The sequence below is a fragment of the Myzus persicae genome, unplaced genomic scaffold (genome assembly GCF_001856785.1).
Source record: "Myzus persicae strain clone G006 unplaced genomic scaffold, MPER_G0061.0, whole genome shotgun sequence".
NCBI classification, from domain to species: Eukaryota; Metazoa; Arthropoda; class Insecta; order Hemiptera; family Aphididae; genus Myzus; species Myzus persicae.
The window spans coordinates 658252-680236 of NW_019103697.1; the positions used below are offsets into that span (position 1 = coordinate 658252).

Below are 21985 nucleotides of genomic sequence, written 5' to 3' on the forward strand. Positions count from 1 at the left end.
ACTGATATTCAATTTAGGTAAATATACAATCATACTGTTATACTACTAAGGTATATAATATAATAATATATAAGGTGAAGAATACCAATTGAGTCACACGATACACTATTACTATAGTTTCAAGCAAAGCTTTGTTAAATATTGTTTTTAATAATTTTTTAAATGTGATTATAAATCATGGTCATAATTTAAAATATGATATAAAACTCGTGAACTGCATTCAAACAGCACTACAGCTCAAATATGTTAGGTGTTTACGGCATTCAAACTGTTTTAAATTATAATGATACTGATACTATATATGTTACTATTCTATTGATTATTGTTTATTATATTCGTAATATACCGAAGTACCCATTGTATTATTATTTTTATAAATAAAAAATGTTAAATGATTTGTTAATATCAAAAAAATCAGTTCTCATAGCATAAACATGGTATAAGAACTGATTATTTCTCTTTCGATGGACTCAGTTGTAGGTTTGTTGAAAAAGGAGTCGGGTGTTCACGCTTATTTTGTATAATTTAATCGTTTCCAACTCTACATTTTGTTTGTATTGTAGAGCTTTTATATTGTCTAACAAATTCCCAACAATGGCCAACAACACTGAATTCGCATTGTTGAATAATGTATTTAAAATTTCGTTTCAATTGTACAGTGTCTTGTTGGTTGTGAGTAGATATAAATCATTTTTTCAAAAATGTTTATAAAATTCCAAAAAATGTCTAACAATGTCCAACAAATCTCCAAGCATAGAATTTTTTGGAATGTTGTCGGTTCTGTACTTTGTAGTGCTAACTCGGCGTACTTCTGATTAATGTCGTGTTTCACGGGGTTTTGTTTTGTCCCAACCGGAACGACGAAGCTACGAGACGAAATCTTTCATGACTGATTAGCTTGTCACAAAAAATTGCGCATGTCACGCGCATCTAGAATAGCGAGAATCGTCCGAAATAAAACGCGAGCGCATAACACTATGTACCAACTACATGCGCCTAATACCATATTTTGTTATGACGACGTTGATAATAGTAATAATAATAGTAATAATTAAAATAATAACAACGTCTATGCGTACTTATAATAAATTCTTGTTAAAAACAAAATAATAATAATAATTATCTCGTCTGAAATCTCGGGCGCTCACTACAAGACTCTGCGACGGCGTTTGGACGCGGTCGCTGAGTCCGCGAAACACACTTGACCATCCACTGTAAACGCGGGCAAAGAATTTATAATTTTTTAGGTATTTTTTTTTGCCTTTCGCAATTTGATGTGAGCGCGCATGACACGATAACAACTAACAAGCATGATAATATTATTATAATATTATATTGTAGATTTAGAATCTCGATGTCCAGACGCGTCTCGTCCACCACCACGCAAACGGATTCGTCCCGGTCTGCTGCTGTCTCGCGTACATATTAATTATATTTTCCTACGTCGTTCTGTACAGCTGACCGTAATATAATAACATCGATGACAGCATAATTATCGTTTCAGTCATGTCTTTGAGAATATAAAAAGGCGCAGCAAGCCACACCAAAAATCTACGTGAATCGGTGGTTGGATATTCAAATGCGACGACCGGTGGATCGTTCCAACAGACAAGTCGTAATATATTGTAATATAGGACGGTGTGCACAAGAAAAGCCGAAGCTATCCCGCAAACCCTCCCAGGTCAATTTAAAAAGAAAAATGCAGCCCGATAACTGTCCTATATTCGTGTTTCGATCGGCCTTATTAATACAACAATATTACTGGAAAAACAATAGAAAAACTGATTGTTGTGTTTAAATTTCCTACGAAATTTTTAAACGGTTCAACAAATTTTTTCTATACATATTTTAAAAGGTACATGTACAACACAGTTGTTTGATTATCTTAATGTCTGTTGTGATCATATGATATAATAGTATTACCTATATAATCACTCAGGTAATCAATAAAACGTATTCATCTGTTTTTTTCTAAGTTAATTTCAATACCTGATTGTTGTTATTTTTTTATAATATCATCCCAAGCGCCTCTCTCGTATTTTACTGTGCTGTACATTTATTAATGTTATTACACGAGTTTTTTTAAAATTTACACCTACCCCTTGAGCCATACCTAAAAGGTCTCGACTCTCGACTGCCTAAATGTGATTTAAATAGAATTATCGAAGTGATGGCCGTGATATAATGTTTGTGTAGTCGACATTAAAAAATAACTATCGCTCGTTCATAACAATGAACGTATAGATAAAATCTGTTCTAGTGTCTGACTTATTATAATATTTCTAGTCATATTTACAAAGTTTCGGTAGCCGGTCGTGATCTAATTCCTCTTGGTCAGCAGCTAGAAGACGTAAAAACTATATTTTATAAGTGTGATTTAAATTTTGACTTACAAAACCACTATTTTACATATTATGTATAGTACATAATATACATTGTATACCTATTTAAATATATGCGTCCACCATCAAGGCCTTTATACAAGTAAACACACACAATGGACCTCGTGGTGGTCTGCATGCGTAGGTATATGTAATACCGTACGTTGCTGTTTAGTATTTTAAATCCCACAAACCCTTTTCGAATATTTCGAGTTTTCACCTAAAGAATTTCCAAGGGGTTACTTTGGCTGGAGGGAATTACCGAATTCCATTTACCTATAACCTGGACGTGGCCCGGTTAGATCCGGTCGCATGGGTATGATTGAGTGAACACTTTCGTACGTTGGTTTAATATACCTGCTACCACTAGCACGAAGTATATGGACTTACAAAGTTTTAGACATTTTCTTTTAACGGTGACTACCGAAAATCACGAAAAAGTTTGCATATTATAACGTGGGTGAAATGTATAATATTCTATTACGATCTGTATAAATGAGCTGTACATACTTTCAGTCAAACTGCAGTGAGATCAATTTAAATTCCGGAAAAAGGAACAAACCTGCAAATAGATTTAAAGCGGAGAAGAGAAATGAAGGAAATTAATAAAACATTTTTTCAATACATGTTGCGATAATTTTGAATGTTAAAAATCTGTTATTTAGGTAATTTCTAAATTTTAAATCATATGGTAGTTCTCGTGAACTAGTTTTAATATCATTGTATCTACCATCATTAAAACTACTCTACCACTTTAAATATAATTCTTTTATTGAAACAATACATCGTACCTGATTCACACCTCTATAATCTATACACTTATTATACAATATATTATGCCATTGCTCAAAACCTAAAAACTTGTGCATTTGAAATCGGATGCTAATCTTTTTGAATACCCCCCCCCCCCCCAGCTACTGTAGGTACGCATTATATTTGTCTTTACTACCTATTCCTTATGAAGAATTGTCCGCTGCTATAGCTGCTGTCATATGCCCACATCGTCCGTCTCGCCCGCTCGAGTCTCCGAAAGCGGCAAAGACTATCCGTGATGGCATCGCGAGCGCCAAGTAGAGCGGAACCGGTCAACGGCGGTCACTGCTCCACTGCCGCTGCACCGGTGCACATATAGAGTGAACACACACGCTCGGTGCATGCATATTATTATAATACCTATATGTAGGTAGGTACCCACTTGCCTATAGCTGCTGCCAAGTCGTCAGCCGTATATCATTATATTCCGCTTTGTTCTCTTACACACACACATCGCGAATATATTATTATTTTCTTATTATTTCGTGTACACAGCCGGCGTTATATAATCGCGGAGCAGTGCTCGCGAGATTATCATCGGACGAGGTGGCGTTATAAATGTATAACATATAAAGTATTACGCTGCTGCAACAGTGGGTATTATAATGCGTATTATTACATATTATTATTGCTTTGAGCATGTACCTTCCTAAAATGTGTATTGTGTCCGACGTCGAGAAAAAAAATGTCGAAACACTCCGGATTAATTCGTTCGGTAATTACTAATTGTTATTATTTTGTATTATATATTATACGCATTGCGACATAATACACGCGCGATTATACCATATTATGTACGCACTGCACCATAGTTAAACCGAATTTAACATGATAATAAAATGCAATAATATATTATTATTACTATCATTATGATGTACGTACTCCACACGACTTGTTCGGTGCCGTTTCCGTTTCGGCAAGCCGCCGTTTAAGGGACGAGTAGTCACCACGGCCCTCGTACGCAACTAATACCGACGAGTTTCGATTGCTGCGGGCGGAATGTCTTCTTTAGTTATTATTATTTATTTTTCCCATTCCGGATGACACGTCTTGGGAGACGAATTGCTTACACTTTGGTACGTGACGTTTGCCGCAGTATATCCAATTCTATATGAATGCGAATAACCGGCTGGAACTCTGGCTGTATAGAGAACACCACGCGTGTGTTGTAAACAAATCGTACAGAAAAAATACAAACCGTTGGTGCATATTAACATAATAATAATAATAATAATAATATTATTATACTACGACATTTCGTTCGCCCATAATAATATTATGTCAAATATATTTACCAATATTAATAAAATAAATGAAAATGAATCCTGACGGGTTTGTCGTGTTATAAGAAACTCGCCGGCTGAGCATAATATAATATATAAAATGACTTCCTCGAGTGTTGGTTGCCATTATAAATCGTATAAGTGACAAAAAATGCGTTTGTACTAATACTAATGTCATAACTCATGAGCTACTACTAAATTGCGTGGTTCATTATCGACTTCACGTTTCGTTTTTCAAACAACACGCGTATAATTTATTTTCTGTGAGTTTTTTTAAAAATTATTTGACCATTAATAATTGTAATTTATTTTAAGTTTGAATCGTCAGTAAGAAGTGTACAATCAGTTATTGAATCCAAAGCGGCGTTAATAACATACCCACCCATCATATTCTTATACCTGCAGTTAAGACATCTGAGACATTTGAAGTGTTGTTAAACGCTTTGATGACCGTTTTTCAATACTCACATAGTCACATGTTAGGGATGTATATGAACATACCTTCTGGAAAATCAGTTTTTAATGATAGAATATAGAATCGTTATTATGAACGGTACTTCGTAACACTATGAAGTTACTGTATTGTAAAGAAAAAAATAAAACGAAAAATCGAATAAGGTAAAAAAAAAAATAGTTTTTATTCTACGAAATATATACATAATAATATATTATTATATACACACGTAGACATGGACAGGTACAATGGTTAAATCAATCCGTTTGCGTTATATTATTATATTACATTTTACAAAATGACAACTCGGATCCTCGTTGATACTTGTTGAGACATTGTTAATAGCTGTGGCTTCCGTGTTCGCCGAACGAGTGTTCGCTGTATGAGTGTTCATCGTAATGGTGGTGGTGTGGCACTTCGTATGGCACAGGGACTTCGACTTTGACTGGGAACTTGACAGGGTACGGTACTGCTTTCTCGACCGTGTACGGCACTGGTTTGTCGACGGGATACGGAACGTGCTTCTCGACTGTCACCGGGTACGGGCGGTCCACTGGCACTTTGACAGGGTAGGGCACGTGCTTTTCTACAGTGTAAGGAACGTGTTTCTCGACTGGTACGTGAACGGTGTAAGGCTTGTCGACTGGTACCTTGACTTCATATGGTACGTGCTTGGTGACCTCGTATGGGACGCGCTTCTCCACGTAAACGGTGTAAGGCTTGGGAACGTGGACGGTGTACGGTTTGTCGACGGGTACCTTGACTTCATAAGGGACGTGTTTGTAGACGGTGTACGGTTGCGGTACCTTAACTTTGACCTCGTACGGTACGGGCTTGTCGACGTGCACTGGATAAGGCTTGGGCACATGCACCGGGTAAGGGCGGTCAACGGGTACTTCTACCTTTACCGGGTACGGTACGTGTTTCTCGACCTCGACCGGGTACGGTTGGGCGACCTCCTTGATGACGGTCTTGGACAGTAATTGTGGTTCGTGGTGGAAGCTGTGACCGCTGCTCAGCTCGTGGCCGAAACCGCCGGAGCCGTATCCATAGCCGGTGTCGAAAATGCCTCTCTTGCCTTGGCTTTTACTGTCTTCGGTGGTTGCTGCAGTGGTGGCAGCTTTGTCAGCTGATTTTTCTGCAGCGTTTTCCGACGCCAATGCGTAGGCGCACAGACCGAACACGCACACTATGTTGAAGACTCCTCTCATATTGTCGTTGGACTTTGGATCGGATCGATCGACTGATGCTATTCTGCTGGATTCATCTGTTTTTGTAGTGTCCCGAACACCCATAATGGAAGTCATTTTCATCTCCCCCACCATGGCGGGGGGAGGCGAGCTCTACATACTTTCCAATGCTATTAGAATGGCTCCCATGTAATCTTCATACGCCTATTTGAACCTTGAAAAGTAAACGTAACTTAAGTATTGCTCAGTATTATTACAGCGTAGGTGACTGTTACAAATACACGCATAGTAGGTATCTTATACCTATATGATATAACTTGTGTTTTCAACGTAGCGTGCATATACTCAATGAAAATGTAGAACTCTTTGTTTTTATCGACATTGCGACTTCGTATTGTATTACTACACTCAAATCAGATTACATACGGTTTAAAATACGTTATTTAAAAATACTCTGATATAATACAAATGGTTTCATATTATTATTGACTTAGGTACATTTTTAGAAAAAAAATCAGTTGGACAAGAGGAATCTCGGTACACGAAATAAGTATTCAAGCGTAGTTGAATTTAGTGAACTTACATTACAATTCACTGCATTATGATTCATAATATAATATTAAACGTCTAAGTGAGTTTTATTTTAGAAAAATATTTGCCCACCTTGTATGTAATAAATGGTATACAAATAAATCGTTATCGTAAATTGTGAAAATTTGCAAACGATTATTAGGAATAAATAATTTTTATTTTGTAACACAAGCATATGTTATCGGATTACAACCTTTTTACCAAACTTTCATATAGGTACATAATTTATTATTTGTTATAAAATGATAACTGATTGATCTAAAACAAGATTGTTAGAACCAGGGTTCAAGACATTTAGCAGCATATTTGTGTTGGTTGTAAAATATACTAGGAATGATAAACATTTGATTTGTAAAATGCTAAAATTAAGTACAAAGTTTGACTTTGCATACTTCGATGTTATATTCTTTGTTATGTCTAAAAAAAATAATATTTCACAAATTTTAGCATTTTTTTTTAATAATGATATTGATACAATATTATTACTTATACCTATGTACGTACTGTTTTGCGTATGTTCCTCTGTTTTTCACGATTGGATGTGGCTGTATTTATATTAAAAAACTTTATGGAAGTTTAAATTATAATATTCACATACATAGGTATTTTGAAAAACTTTAATTCGATATTCCCAATCTTAGTTAGAACATAAAATGTGTTATAGAACTATTTCCCGATAACTTCAATTTCTATGTTTGAACAATTATATGTTTGGTTATTATAAACAATTTATTTTTTTTTTGAAAACCTTATTTAAATAATTTAATGAGTACATGAAATATTACACTTCAGTCAGATAAGTATATTATACAACACAGTCATCTGTTTATCTGGGTGGATTTATTATCACTTAATGTTTATCAACTATATTTGTTATTTCATTATACTGGAATAAAAATTGCAATAATTATTATTTCAATTATTTATACAGTTATAGGTACAAAAGAAGATACAATTTTTCAATTTATTTATTAGTTATGAACTATAAAGTCAAAACAAATTATAATTACCTATATCATATTATCGTAAATATACATATTATACTTTATACAATGAATAAATTATAAACACTTAATTTAATCACCTTTCGTTGGATAATAATAACATCGTAATAAACAAATGTCAAAAATAATTAATCAGATTATCAAGTCATTTGCATACTGATTTTCAATGAAAATATGAAAATAAAAATAAAAGTAGCACATAAATTCTAACTAGAATACATCATCATATCTAATACAGTACGTACGCGTAGGCATAATATATTGTAATATTCATGGACATTCAACATAATAACAATGTCATTGGTGGCAGAATTTATTAATCGGTTACATTTAACTAGTATTAATAAATAATAAACAGTTCTATAAATAAATATTACATGACATTGAGGTTGAAACAGCTTGGGATATTATAATGTTATAGAAGACGTTACATACCTGCATGCAATAAAAAAAAAGTCTCGTTTTATTCCATTTCCTTGTACAGCATACAGCGAAGTGATTTAATAACGGTTAGTAATAATATTGTCCACCATAAAAAAAAAACGGTCAACAACGATGATCTTCGGTAGAAAGTGCATAAGTGGAATGCGATAGGTGGTGGGGATGTAGTGGTTCGGCGAAGACGACTTCCTAGGTGGACACACGCGAGTCGCTACAAAAGCATAGCGCGCGGACCAACGGACATCAGTCGAATGCATTTCATTCAAATCGAACGACAATGAAGACGATTTTACATATGGCGTGCGCTATTGGGTGGTGCGCATTCGCGATGGGTGCCGACCTGCCCGAAGCAAATGTATCTGAAGATACCAAGAATCACGAAAAGAGAGGCATCTTCGACACCGGCTATGGAGACGGTTCGGGTTTCGATTTGCACGAGCCGGTCGGTAATTACCAGACATACCAAGAGTACCGTAGTCACGATGACTTCCACCACGAACCGCGAGTGCTGTCCAAAACCGTTATCAAGGAGGTGGCCCAACCGTACCCGGTCGAAGTCGAGAAACGCGTACCGTACCCGGTGAAGGTCGAAGTGCCCGTCGACCGCCCTTACCCGGTGCACGTGCCCAAGCCGTATGCGGTCCACGTGGAAAAGCCAGTCCCGTACGAGGTTAAAGTCAACGTGCCGCAACCGTACACCGTCTACAAGCAAGTCCCGTACGAAGTCAAGTACCCGGTCGACAAGCCGTACACCATCCACGTGCCTAAACCGTACGCTGTTTACGTGGAGAAGCGAGTCCCATATGAAGTCACCAAACACGTCCCTTACCCTGTCAACGTGTACGTCGACAAACCTTATACCGTACACGTACCGGTAACGAAACACGTGCCTTACACAGTCGAGAAGCCGGTGCCCTACCCGGTCAAAGTGCCAGTGGACCGTCCTTACCACGTTACCGTCGAGAAGCACGTCCCGTACGCCGTTGACAAGCCCGTACCGTACACCGTCGAGAAACCTGTGCCTTATCCCGTCAAATTTCCCGTCAAAGTCGAAGTGCCAGTGCCGTACAAAGAAAACGAACACGAAGAAGAATACTCTCCGGAGACAAAAAACGAAGAACAACCGCAATATGTCAACGATCAAAACGAACACGGCAGTTATTGATAAACGTGTCATATTTTTCTAGTCATAACTCATGTTACATTTCTGATTGAATACATTGTAACCCAAGTCATTTATTATATCTCTAACATTAAGATATGTTTATTAAGCACGAGTATCATATATTATTATTATATACTGTGTATAGGTGAAGAATTTAAATACAGACTTTTTTTATAATATTTTTGTGTTTTTATTTGGCATAATCGTCATAAAAATTTAAAATATCTATAACCCATTGTATCTGTAACATCATTTCCATCAAAAATATTGATGAGTTCAGATGATTTATTCCTTTAAAAATTAGTCTTAGTTCAAAAAGACATACCTATATAACTATTAACTATGAATAAAAATAAATAAAATTACATTTATAAAAGAAACAGTGTTTTACAGGTATTAGGTACTAGGTAAAATTAACGGTATATTGGTATAATTTATTAGCTACGTAATTATTAATAGAAATAAATAAAATCATAAAATATATGATATTATAAAATTCTTGTGTATATCATTATTTTAATAGTGGTAAACGTTGGATATTTTAACTATATTTTATTTTTATTAGACATAAATATAGTTAATTTATTCCCTTTTACTTTTTTTTGTAAAAATAATATTTATTATAAACATAGTGGTACAAGCGTTTTAGATTTGATGTTTCCATTATGTTTCAGTTGAGATCACTCTCAATAGTATATTTGTCACACTTGTTATTATAAAATAATAATTATATTTAAGTTTGTACATTTTTTTCTTTTTTGAGGATTGTTAACTCTACTTAGTAGAGTCTATACTATTATACAATATGTCTGAGACCATCTATTGTCCATGGGATCAAGATTACGTAAAATATGTATAAAAAAAACCAAGTCGTTATAGTCGTTGGATATAAATTGATATGCGTCTAAATTATGCGTACATTATATAAACTATGTTTGAACAAATTAGGTATATATGTTTACGAGGTTAATAACCATAAATGGCTTACTATTAGCCGTACAAATAATACCACATTTGAGTCCTCAAGCTTAAGAATTGTTTTCATAATGAAATGAATATAATCTGTGATGATATACATCACATTAATAAAAATATTAGCAATAAGCCTAAATACATACAAGCAACATGCAATAATAATGTTGAGTGGATAATCACTTTAGGTATGATAGTCGTAATAATATATAAATCCTTCATTTTGATGTCAGTTTATAGAAGGTACACATTAAGTGAACGGTAGTTTAGGGCCAAAATTTTATTTTGCCAAACGGGCGCGAGAGTATAGAATAATAATAGTGATAATATTCGATTTTAGACTTTGTAAAGCGTTTGGGGGCAAAAAGTGTGCAAACAAATCAGCCCCCATGTTGTGGTCCCACAAAACTAAATAGTAAAAAAAAGATTTTGTAAAACGTACTGAAATAAAACGGGCGGTCATAATTTTCCGCCAAATGTTTTTGTACCTACGTCTGTCTGAATTATTGTTTTGAGAACTGTTTAGAGTTTAGGCCACGACAAGGAGGGCGGTTCTCAGATACCCTCAAAAATGGTTTGACTTAATTTTCAGATTGAAGTTCAATAATTGGAATTTTAATTACGTTAGTAGTTGTAGTTCATTAAAGTTGTGTTACACACATGTATATAAATAATTTGGATGTGATATATAGAATTGTTCATTAAAATGTGGGTGGAAAGATTCAAAATTGTATGTTTTTCTGGATATACTTATACTAAAATAGAGCTATATTGTTGATGAAACAAATAACACAAATACATATGGAAACTTATTGTTTGGTCATTATGATACCCAGAAAGGCAGCGTTAGAGATATTGTTTTGCTCCCCGTATAATTTTCTAATTTGTTGTACATTCCTTATTTTAATATTTGTTAAAAGCATTTTTTAAATCAATTTGTCTGAGTTTTTTTTTATGCAATTACTATAATTAGTTATTAAAATATTTATGAAATTGAATATTGTATAGGTATAGACTTAAAGTTTTGCATACCTACTATAATATGGTTAATACAAACTTCATACATTTTCACTAATAATTTTACGTTTTTATAAAACGTAAAAGATAACTAGGTATATACTATATATTATATATAATTTTTGAGTCTTATTTTATTTCCATAAAAATTCGACTAAATGAATCAGTCAGATTGGTTAAATCTAATTATCATAATTTCCTAAATGATAAATTTAAATAAATTATGTCCAATAAAAATTAGACTTTTTAAATTTACACTTCAAACCGTAAGTAACTTTTGTAATCCATAGACCATAGAACATAGAACATATAATTGGTAAACTAAGTTGTATGAAATATGTTTTAATATATGTACTGACAGTAAAAATTATGAAATCTAGGTTATTGATTATTCAATAAGTACTAAAATATGTAAAACAAAACAAATTTGTTCATTCCCAGTGACCTGATTTAACATTTTATTATCTAATAAAATATAATTTTATATTTAATTAAGTCTGCGACGATAGGGAAGATTATATTAAAGTAAGTACATAAAAAACTAAAACCAATTTACGATTTTCAGAATAACAATTTGTTGTTTTTACATTATTTCCTTAAAACAAATATTATGAAATGTGATAAATAAAACATTATAATAGTTAATATGGTCTGATAATCACAAACGACGATAATGTTGAATAGAAAGTATAATAATATATCACCGGAGAAGGGTAAGGTGGGAAGACACGGATGAAGCTTCCTCGTTGAACATCACATAATATGGTTCTCTACAAAAGCTGAGTGCACTGACTAAGCAGTCATCAGTCGATCGTTTCATTCTAATCGAACAACAATGACGAGGATTTCATTGGCAGTGTGTGTTTTCGGGCTGTGCTGCAGCGCTTTCGCTTTTGGCGGAAAACTGGCGGACGAGAAGAAAACGACTTCTGACGACGGGAAAAACCACGACAAGAGGGGCATTTACGGCACCAGTTATGGTTATGAAGTGGGTGACGAACATCACGGACACGAAAAGGTACTGTCCAAAACCATCATTAAGGAGGTGGCCCAACCGTACCCGGTCGAGGTCGAGAAACACGTACCGTACCCGGTAAAGGTAGAAGTACCCGTCGACCGCCCTTACCCGGTGCACGTGCCCAAGCCTTATCCAGTGCACGTCGACAAGCCCGTACCGTACGAGGTCAAAGTTAAGGTACCGCAACCATACACCGTCTACAAACACGTCCCTTATGAAGTCAAGGTACCCGTCGACAAACCGTACACCGTCCACGTACCCAAGCCTTACACCGTTTACGTGGAGAAGCGCGTCCCATACGAAGTCACCAAGCACGTTCCTTACACCGTAAAAGTGTTCGTCGACAAACCGTATACCGTCCACGTACCAATAACGAAACACGTACCATACACCGTCGAGAAGAAGGTGCCCTATGAGGTCAAAGTTCCAGTCGACCGCCCTTACAAGGTGACCGTCGAGAAGCACGTCCCGTACCCCGTCGACAAACCTGTGCCGTACACCGTCGAGAAACCAGTACCTTATCTGGTCAAATTTCCTGTAAAGGTCGAAGTGCCAGTGCCTTACAAAGAACACGAAAATGAAGACAAATACTCATCAGAGACCCAATACGGAGTGCCACAACCACAATTCGAACAATCCGAGTACGACAGTTATTGATAGATATTATAATGTCTTTTTTTTGCTAGTCATAATGTCATATAATATACTTATAATAATATTTTACATATCTTGTGCTGACTGTTTTTTGTCACCAAAGTCATGTGACCTATGCTTATATATTGTAATATAATAATATACAAATAATAATATGTACTTAAAATAAAGACTTGTTTTAAAATATTTTCCCATATCTGTGTTTAAAAAAAAAAAACATTGCTCTAAACCCCACGTACATATTGTTGTATGTGACATTCACGATAAAACTGTTGTGTATAGTGTCTGTGAGTGTAAGTAGCAATAAGTTGTAACATCGCTCATAAATCATAATTTTAGCTATATCAATAATTGCATATTAATTACGATATTGGTAATAAATAATTTGTACATACCTATACGATATTGCAATTTAAAATAATATTGATAATAAAATATACTATACAATAATATTATCAGTGGCGTATAGTCAATATTCATAAATATATTCTTGGGTATACGCTAAGTCATTAACTATATGTCTGTACGTGATGTGGGGGATTTTTTCCCTAGTCCTCACCTCTTCTAATAAATTAAAAATAAATGACAACTATCCAAAAAATCCTATTACTTTATTAAACATTTTTGAATTTATTATTATTTTTTTATTTTTGTATCTAAATCAATATTATAATAATAATGTACCTAAGCAACGATTAATTTAGTACATTATTTTACATTATTTTCCATAAACTGCATTTATTTGAAGATTCCAATTTATTTTAGGTTTTATTGTTCTTACCTACGTTATCAGTTGATCTGTAGTTATTTAATAACCAGTAACTAGCTTTTCGCTTACTGAATTAGATAATTGAGGTTAGTCTGTCGATCAAGTGCTGGTCAATTTATGTGTATGTTCGTTATTTATTTATATATATTGTATTTATTGAATTTTACAATCATTTTCATTAAACTTTTCGATGCTATATTAAACTAACTATTGTTAAAAGTGTGTTTTAATAATAATACATTATTTATAAGGTCAAATTCAAAAACTGATAATTCATTTGTAGTATTTGAAAGAGGGAAGCGGGACTTTATAACATGTTAATATTTTTTTTTGTATGTTTTGTTGATTTTGAAGATCGTCATTTATCAATCGATTAACACAATAATTTCTGAAAATCAGACATTTGTTCTAAATTGTATCAATATTAAACCATTTACGCATTTCATAAGCAACATTAATATTATATTACTACACTTCAGTCATGATTATCCGTGTACCGGACTATATTGTGTACACGACTGTATAATAACGTATTTATTTTATTCCTATAATACAAAGCACATAACCTAACCCTGAATATCTACTCTCCACTACACCGCTGTATAGTGTTGTGCCGATATTATTAAGTAAGAATAATGTTAAAATGCTATTCTTATTAGACTATTTTACTATAATTTTTTTTCATTATAAATTAATTAAATAATGAGAAAACGAGGCTTATGTCTTATTAATTAATATTGTATGAATAAATTGCAACACGGCTATATCGTTTATTTAAACCAAGTGGCTGTCGATATTTATACCTAATTATGTCCAGTTAAGGATTAGTTTGTTAGCTATTTCTACTATACGAACCGACCTCGAGAACCGGGCTTTTGAATCGATACAAATTAAGTTTTCTAAGTTATATTTTGCAGGTCTTAGAAACTTATGACCTGCGTTCATAGAAAATTGAACACGATATAGGAACGCATGCAAGGTTTATTAAATGTTTGAATAGTAATAATATTATACTGTTCTTAAGAGTAATATATTGAAGATCACAGGAGTAGCAGAGTACGAGTCGAAATAAATTGAATCATTATGATTTATTTATAAGGTAGGTTATTACTTATTATACATATAGTAAATCAAACTAATATTGTTACTTAAAAATGTAAAGATGACTGTCTCTACTATACGATTCGAACTCGTCTGGTTGGCTCTATGCCAATGATATTATATTATCGTGCTGTACGTTCCTGTGTTCTGTTTACCTAAGCGAAATCGTCGAGTGCGACAGAAATGTCAGTATTCTGTAAATCGTTACAAAATCAACGAAAAATTAAATTGAATTCATAAAATACACTATATTAACCCAATTAAGGTGTACTTGTATAAGGATGTTGAGAGATGAGAAGCTTAGTTTTTAATTTTGTTTGTATATCTTTTATTGAAACTTATAATATCTAAGTTAAATCATTTCTGTTCGTTTAAATCAAAATTCTACAGTTACGTGGTCGACGTTTATGACGAACGTGACCATATGACGTATAATGAGTACTAAACGGAGGGGATTTGAAAATATTTTGGTGTTAATTTTTACAAGACACGAAGTTGTACCAAGTACAATATAATTATAACTCCTTTTTAATCAAATTTAAGTATAATATATTTTTATTTACCGATGACCTAGGTGACCATAGTTTTGAAACTAGACTACTTCGGCATGTCACGTCATAATCGAAATTGTGTTTTTAAATAATATTATGAATTTAGTAAAGTAATCAGAAAACATTTAGTTAAGAGACACTAATTGTTAATTCAAACAAAATAAAATGTGAAATGGCATACCATGCGTCTATAAATTACTATTAATACAATATAATAGATCAAAGTAGGTAAATACAATTTAAGGTTAAACACCGTAATATGTTAGACAGTGTTTCATGTCATTATGCTACCTTCGCACCTCACTCATTGATTGATAAATCAACAGACAATACATTTGACGTCATGATAACTTCAAAAAAAAAGAAATTAATCCAGTTTGACCAGTAAAAAGGGTAGCATAGAATTTTGATTTTTTACATCAATTATTAAATGCATAGGTATCAGTAACATTGTTTAACAATGAAAACACTTTCATTGGCTTGTTTTAAATTCTATGTGAGTACAGTACCACAGTGATTAAACATCGATAACTATTTCTTTTGTCAAAGTATGCAAATAAGTTGTGTAACAGAAAACAGGGTGTTTTGTCCTAGCTACCTTTTCTTATCATTATTATTAACCTTAGCCAAACGTCTAATTACGTAAGTCAAAAAAAGTTACGTAGTTACAAGTGTTTATGCTCTACACTTCCACAGAGATTTATCATACATTTATATAGACTTTTAACATCACGAGTTTTGAAATTAAACTTGTCGATCGCGACATAAAATATAAATTACGTGACAGATAAAATTGTAAAATATACATTTTTAAATATATTATTTTCTAAGAATTACATAACTACAAAATTATATTAATATGAATACGGACAACATAATAATGTTTTGAAATCGTAAAAACGTTTATTGTAAATTATTATGATTTAGTATATAATATATCCATACTGAAAATTATACAGGTGAGCGACGATTTGCCTGCAATAAATCGATAAAAATCGTAAAAGTGCCCAATAATTATTGTGGTTTAATTTACATTATTATAAAGAATTACGGGTAAAATAAATCTTTATATTTATCTTTTACATAATAATAATAGAGTGTGCGTAATGTTAAAAAACAATATAATATAATAACACCATAATATAATATATTCGACAACCGTTCAATACCAAATAGATGTTTCAATTAAATTGTCTTACACACGGTATTATGAAATGGTACAAAATTGATGGTAACGCGTAAAAAATAAACAGTAGGTAGACGATGGACAACAATAGAAAGTAGGCGCATGCAGTGTACCTATCCACTGTCGAACTTCGAGTGAGTGGGGGCGACGCACTGGACTTCATCGGTGCAAGACACAGCGGTCACTACAAAAGCCGAGCAAGCAGACGATCGGACATCAGTCGATTGTTCTGTTCAATACGAATAACAATATGAAGAGGATACTGCTCGTAGCGTCCGTGGTCGGGTTGTGCGCATTCGCTCTGGCGACGGAAGCGCAGGACGAGAAGAAATCTGCGTCAGATGATAGCAAAAGCCAAGGCAAGAGAGGCATTTTCGACACCGGCTATGGATACGGATCCGGTGGTTTTGGCCACGAGCTGAGCAGCGGTCACGACTTCCACCACGAACCACAAGTGCTGTCCAAGACCGTCATCAAGGAGGTCGCCCAACCGTACCCGGTCGAGGTCGAGAAACACGTACCGTACCCGGTAAAGGTAGAAGTACCCGTCGACCGCCCTTACCCGGTGCACGTGCCCAAGCCTTATCCAGTGCACGTCGACAAGCCCGTACCGTACGAGGTCAAAGTTAAGGTACCGCAACCGTACACCGTCTACAAACACGTCCCTTATGAAGTCAAGGTACCCGTCGACAAACCGTACACCGTCCACGTACCCAAGCCTTACACCGTTTACGTGGAGAAGCGCGTCCCATACGAGGTCACCAAGCACGTACCATATGAAGTCAAGGTACCCGTCGACAAACCGTATACCGTACACGTACCGGTGACGAAACACGTACCGTACACAGTCGAGAAGCCAGTGCCCTACCCAGTCAAAGTGCCAGTGGACCGCCCGTATCCGGTGACAGTCGAGAAGCACGTGCCGTATCCCGTCGACAAACCAGTGCCGTACACGGTTGAGAAAGCAGTGCCGTACCCTGTCAAGTTCCCAGTCAAAGTCGAAGTCCCTGTTCCATATAAAGTGCCTCACCACCACGAAGAACACTCTTACGGTGGACACTCCTTCAGCGAACACGGAAGCCACAGTTATTAACATGGATAACAGCTATATTTTTTGTAAAAACTTTGTATACTTGTAACTTAAACCTTTATTCGATTTAACGATTGTAATATACTCTGTACATGAAACTCATATAATTTTGGATATTTTATAATAAATACTGTTTTTTTACTTTATATAAACTTACTTTTAATGCTTTTTTTTCACTGAACTCCTTGTTTTAGCAATCTGGTTAGTATTTTTGAACTATTTCGGTAGTCGTAAATATATTTTGTACTGAAGATAATGTATGATATTGATATCCCAATCTGAAATTGCTAGTCTTAAAATTAAGAACCATGAGCCAGGCCATAGCGTAATATGATGTTTGACGAAGGGCAGTATTATAATATTAACCTGACTAACTAGTTGTTTGGATGTTTGTTATACTTCATTGAATCTGTATAGGAAGTTGTCCAACTTTTTTCTTTAAATTGAATATAAATTAATTATTTTTATTGTTTAAAAATGTCGTATTATCTTTTGAAAATCCGGGAGAAGATTCAATGCATTGTTGCGCCCGTGTTAAGATTATATGTATCAAAAATATTCATGAGGATAATTGATGACTTGGGAAGAGTGTGTTCATCAACAATCACATTTCATTTTTTAACAATTCAATTTTTCTTTCGTTTTTTTTTTCATTTGGTTTTATTTCATGTTTTCAAATGTAATTTATATAGTAATTAGGTTGATAATAATGTTCGGAATCATAATGTGTATTTCTGAACAATAAATTACCAACGGTATTCTATTAGCATTATCTGCACATAATGCTGTTTTTAAATTACTCAATATGACATTACAGTTTAATTTGCTACGGTCAGTGCATATAACTGCATACATCAAAATAAGTAAAGCGTATATTGGTATGCATAATGCGCGTGTTGTATAACAAGTGTATGAAATAGTAAAAGAAAGATAAAATTATTTTAAATATTTTTCTACCTATGAACTTTTTCTAGAAGTTTTTAATGCTCTCGAAATTACCATTAATATTTTAATTATTTATTACCTATTCACACGATTACACGAATGATTTTTAATCACCGAAATACATGATGTAAATGAAAAAAAAATAATGAAACAAATATTACGCACTCATTATATAATTGTAATCTGTAATTAAAGTGGACATCTGGCAAAAAAGCAATTAATTATTGTGATCATTCCCTATATAGTTATATCACTACCACTTAGATAAAACTATTGTTATTATTATTTGTACTGATAGACAGTATTAAATTAAGAAACTATACATTTATAATAAATCTATTAGTAATTATATTTTAATTTATAATTTGTAAGGATCATATTATAAATATTAAGGATGATTTATTGATATTTCATATTGAGAGTAACAATTTTTAAATATTGTTTTTTACTTAAATATTATGCTGATTGATTTCATACTACCTATCAATAATGCATTTTATTTACATAGGGAAATCACAATATGCGTTGCTTAAATTATTTAAATAAAACAATTTTTATAAATAAATAATTATTTTCAATTATAATATATTTATTAAATCATATTTGTATGATTTATTTATGATTAATTAATTTTCAATATCTGATATTGTTTCAAATATTTTGCTCAAAACTATATATGTGCACAAATGCATAACAATATTTTGTCGAAAAAGATCAAAACGTTCGAATATTACTAGAACTCATCAAGTTAAACAATTTGTGTAAAACTGATTTTAGTTTTAAAATAAACTTTTAGATAAAATGTTCTCTTCCGGTTATAGACAGGAATAAGGAGGAACATATTCAGAAATCAACGCCGAGGATTATGACATATTTTCACATAAATAATATTATCAAGTTGAAATAAAACCGATTTTAATATAAAATAAGTCTTTATTTGATTATTAATTAAAGCTATTTACATAATACTCGTTATAAATCGAGGAAAGTACATACGGTCGAATACATTTGGTTTCGGTAACTGCGGCACAAAACCTAACCTAACCAAAAAAAATATAATATGATTATGACTTATGACTAGGTAGTATAAAAAATAATTTAAAAAGTTATCAATAGTCATTTTTCTCTTGTTCGCCTTGTTGCTGCGATTGTGCCGAGTGTTCGTCAGACTGCTGTGCTTGTCCATCGCTATTATCTTGTTTTTGTAGTTGTTCTTCGTTTTCATATTGTTGTTGTTGATATTGTGGTTTTAGTTCTTGCACATATTTCTGCTGTGGTTGCGACTGTTCTTCGGCTTCATATTGTTGTTGTTGATGTGGTTTTAGCTTGAGTCCATACTGCTCCTGTGGTTGTGACTGTTCTTCGGCTTCGTATTGTTGTTGTTGATGTGGTTTTAGTTCTTGTACATACTGTTGTTGTGGTTGCGACTGTTCGTCGGATTCATATTGTTGTTGTTGATATTGTGGTTTTATTTCGTGCACATACTGCTGTTGTGGTTGTGACTGTTCTTCGGATTCGTATTGTTGTGGTTGTGACTGCACTTCAGGCTCATACTGTTGTGGTTGAGATTGTTCATCGCCTCCGTATTGTTGTGGTTGTGACTGTACTTTAAGCACATACTGTTGTGGTTGAGATTGTTCTTCGGGTTCGTATTGTTGTGATTGTGACTGTACCTCTGGTTTGTATTGTTGCAGTTGAGATTGATCTTCAGGTACGTACTGTTGTTGCTGTTGTTCTACTTTTTCTTTACTTTGCGTTGGCCAAAATAACTTTTGTTCGTGGCCTTTTACTACGTAAGGTACCGGGACTTCGACTTTGACTGGAACTCTGACCGGATACGGCACTCGTTTCTCGACCGTATAAGGCACGGGTTTATCGACGGGATATGGCACGTGCTTCTCGACAGTCACCTGGTACGGGCGGTCCACTGGTACTTTGACTGGATAGGGCACGGGCTTTTCGACGGTGTACGGGATGTGTTTGTCAACAGGCACTTTGACGGTGTACGGCTTGTCAACGAACACCTTGACGGGATAAGGGACGTGCTTGACGACTTCGTAAGGTACGCGCTTCTCGACGTAAACGGCGTACGGTTGGGGTACGTGCACGGTGTACGGCTTATCGACTGGATACTTGACTTCATACGGGACTTGCTTGTAGACGGTGTAAGGTTGTGGCACGTTGACTTTGACCTCGTATGGAACAGGCTTATCCACGTGCACCGGATAAGGCTTGGGCACGTGCACCGGGTAAGGGCGGTCGACGGGCACCTCGACCTTTACCGGGTAAGGTATTCGTTTCTCTACCTCAACTGGGTACGGTTGGGCCACTTCCTGGATGATCGTTTTGGCGATGACTCGCTGCTCGTGACCGTGCTGGAAGTGTGCACCTTGTACCACGTTACTGTAACTGGTGGCACCGTAACCGTAACCGGTGTCGAAGACGCCTCTCTTGCCTTGTTCTTTGGCGTCGTCCGCCATCGCCGTCGTCGCCACAGTTGTCGTCAGCGTACCGTTCTCCTCGAACTTGTTGGTCTGCAGCTCCGCTCCACTGGCGACGAATGCGCACAGCCCGACGACGTACGTCATTCTCAACAATATTACCGTCATCGTTATGAAAACTCACTCACTGCTCGGCAACGGGTAGGTACGTCCTATGTGAACGCAGCGATGGACTGATGTCCGTTCGTTCGCACGCTCGGCTTTTTGTAGTGTGCATTGTGTGATCTAACATTATACCACGGTTCGACTAGGAATTCCGCTGTAGAGATGACCCCCTCCCCCTCCAGCGTTTTCCGCACTAATCTACTTTCTAATCTCGACGAATTGTCGCATAATAATGTTATTATAATAATGTCATAACACGTTTTAGGATAAACGATAGTTTTATACCTACGGACTTTATTAGTGCGTGATACGAAAATCGTTCTTCTAATTATAGCACCTTAATAATAGTGTTACATGTATTACGAATTTACGATGCTGTTGTTGTTGTTGTTGCTATACCTATGTTACATATTATATTATAGTACCACATCATAAACTGCCTACTTTAAATCGGTAATATAAAAGTATATTATTTATGACATTGTTATAATATGCTGTGTTCGAACTTCGAAACAGCAGTTTATGGTTCTATTAAAATAAGATTTTTAATAAATATTACTATATGAGACACATAATATATATTTTTTAAATTGAAATACCCACCGACATTAATTAAATTGTTTTTAAACGTTTCGTCATGACGAGTCTATTTAATCAAAAACCAATTATTAAAAAAATATTTGAAGTATAAATATATAAATAGCTATTTATTTGTTTTTATTATTTTGGTATAAAGAAATGATTACACCATAAG

At 34.5% G+C, this 21985-nt stretch overlaps 4 protein-coding genes across 4 annotated transcripts; 2 read left to right on the forward strand and 2 right to left on the reverse strand.

The window, feature by feature from the left end:
- Positions 1-5091: 5091 nt before the first annotated feature.
- Positions 5092-6253, reverse strand: LOC111035072 (repetitive proline-rich cell wall protein 2-like). The gene has a single exon (XM_022316576.1). The coding sequence runs from the start codon at positions 6242-6244 to the stop codon at positions 5270-5272; it is 975 nt and encodes a 324-aa protein (XP_022172268.1). The 5' UTR covers positions 6245-6253; the 3' UTR covers positions 5092-5269.
- A 2232-nt stretch (positions 6254-8485) lies between these two features.
- LOC111035058 (cell surface glycoprotein 1-like) lies at positions 8486-13169 on the forward strand. The gene is made up of 2 exons (XM_022316558.1): positions 8486-9205; positions 12357-13169. The coding sequence occupies exons 1-2, from the start codon at positions 8486-8488 to the stop codon at positions 12984-12986; spliced, it is 1350 nt and encodes a 449-aa protein (XP_022172250.1). The 3' UTR covers positions 12987-13169.
- A 3624-nt stretch (positions 13170-16793) lies between these two features.
- LOC111035075 (zinc finger protein 512B-like) lies at positions 16794-17836 on the forward strand. The gene has a single exon (XM_022316581.1). It carries the CDS (start codon positions 16841-16843, stop codon positions 17681-17683), a length of 843 nt encoding a protein of 280 aa, XP_022172273.1. The 5' UTR covers positions 16794-16840; the 3' UTR covers positions 17684-17836.
- Positions 17837-19538: 1702 nt separating this feature from the next.
- Positions 19539-21320, reverse strand: LOC111035068 (zinc finger protein 512B-like). Its single transcript, XM_022316573.1, has one exon. It carries the CDS (start codon positions 21232-21234, stop codon positions 19735-19737), a length of 1500 nt encoding a protein of 499 aa, XP_022172265.1. The 5' UTR covers positions 21235-21320; the 3' UTR covers positions 19539-19734.
- Positions 21321-21985: the final 665 nt, after the last annotated feature.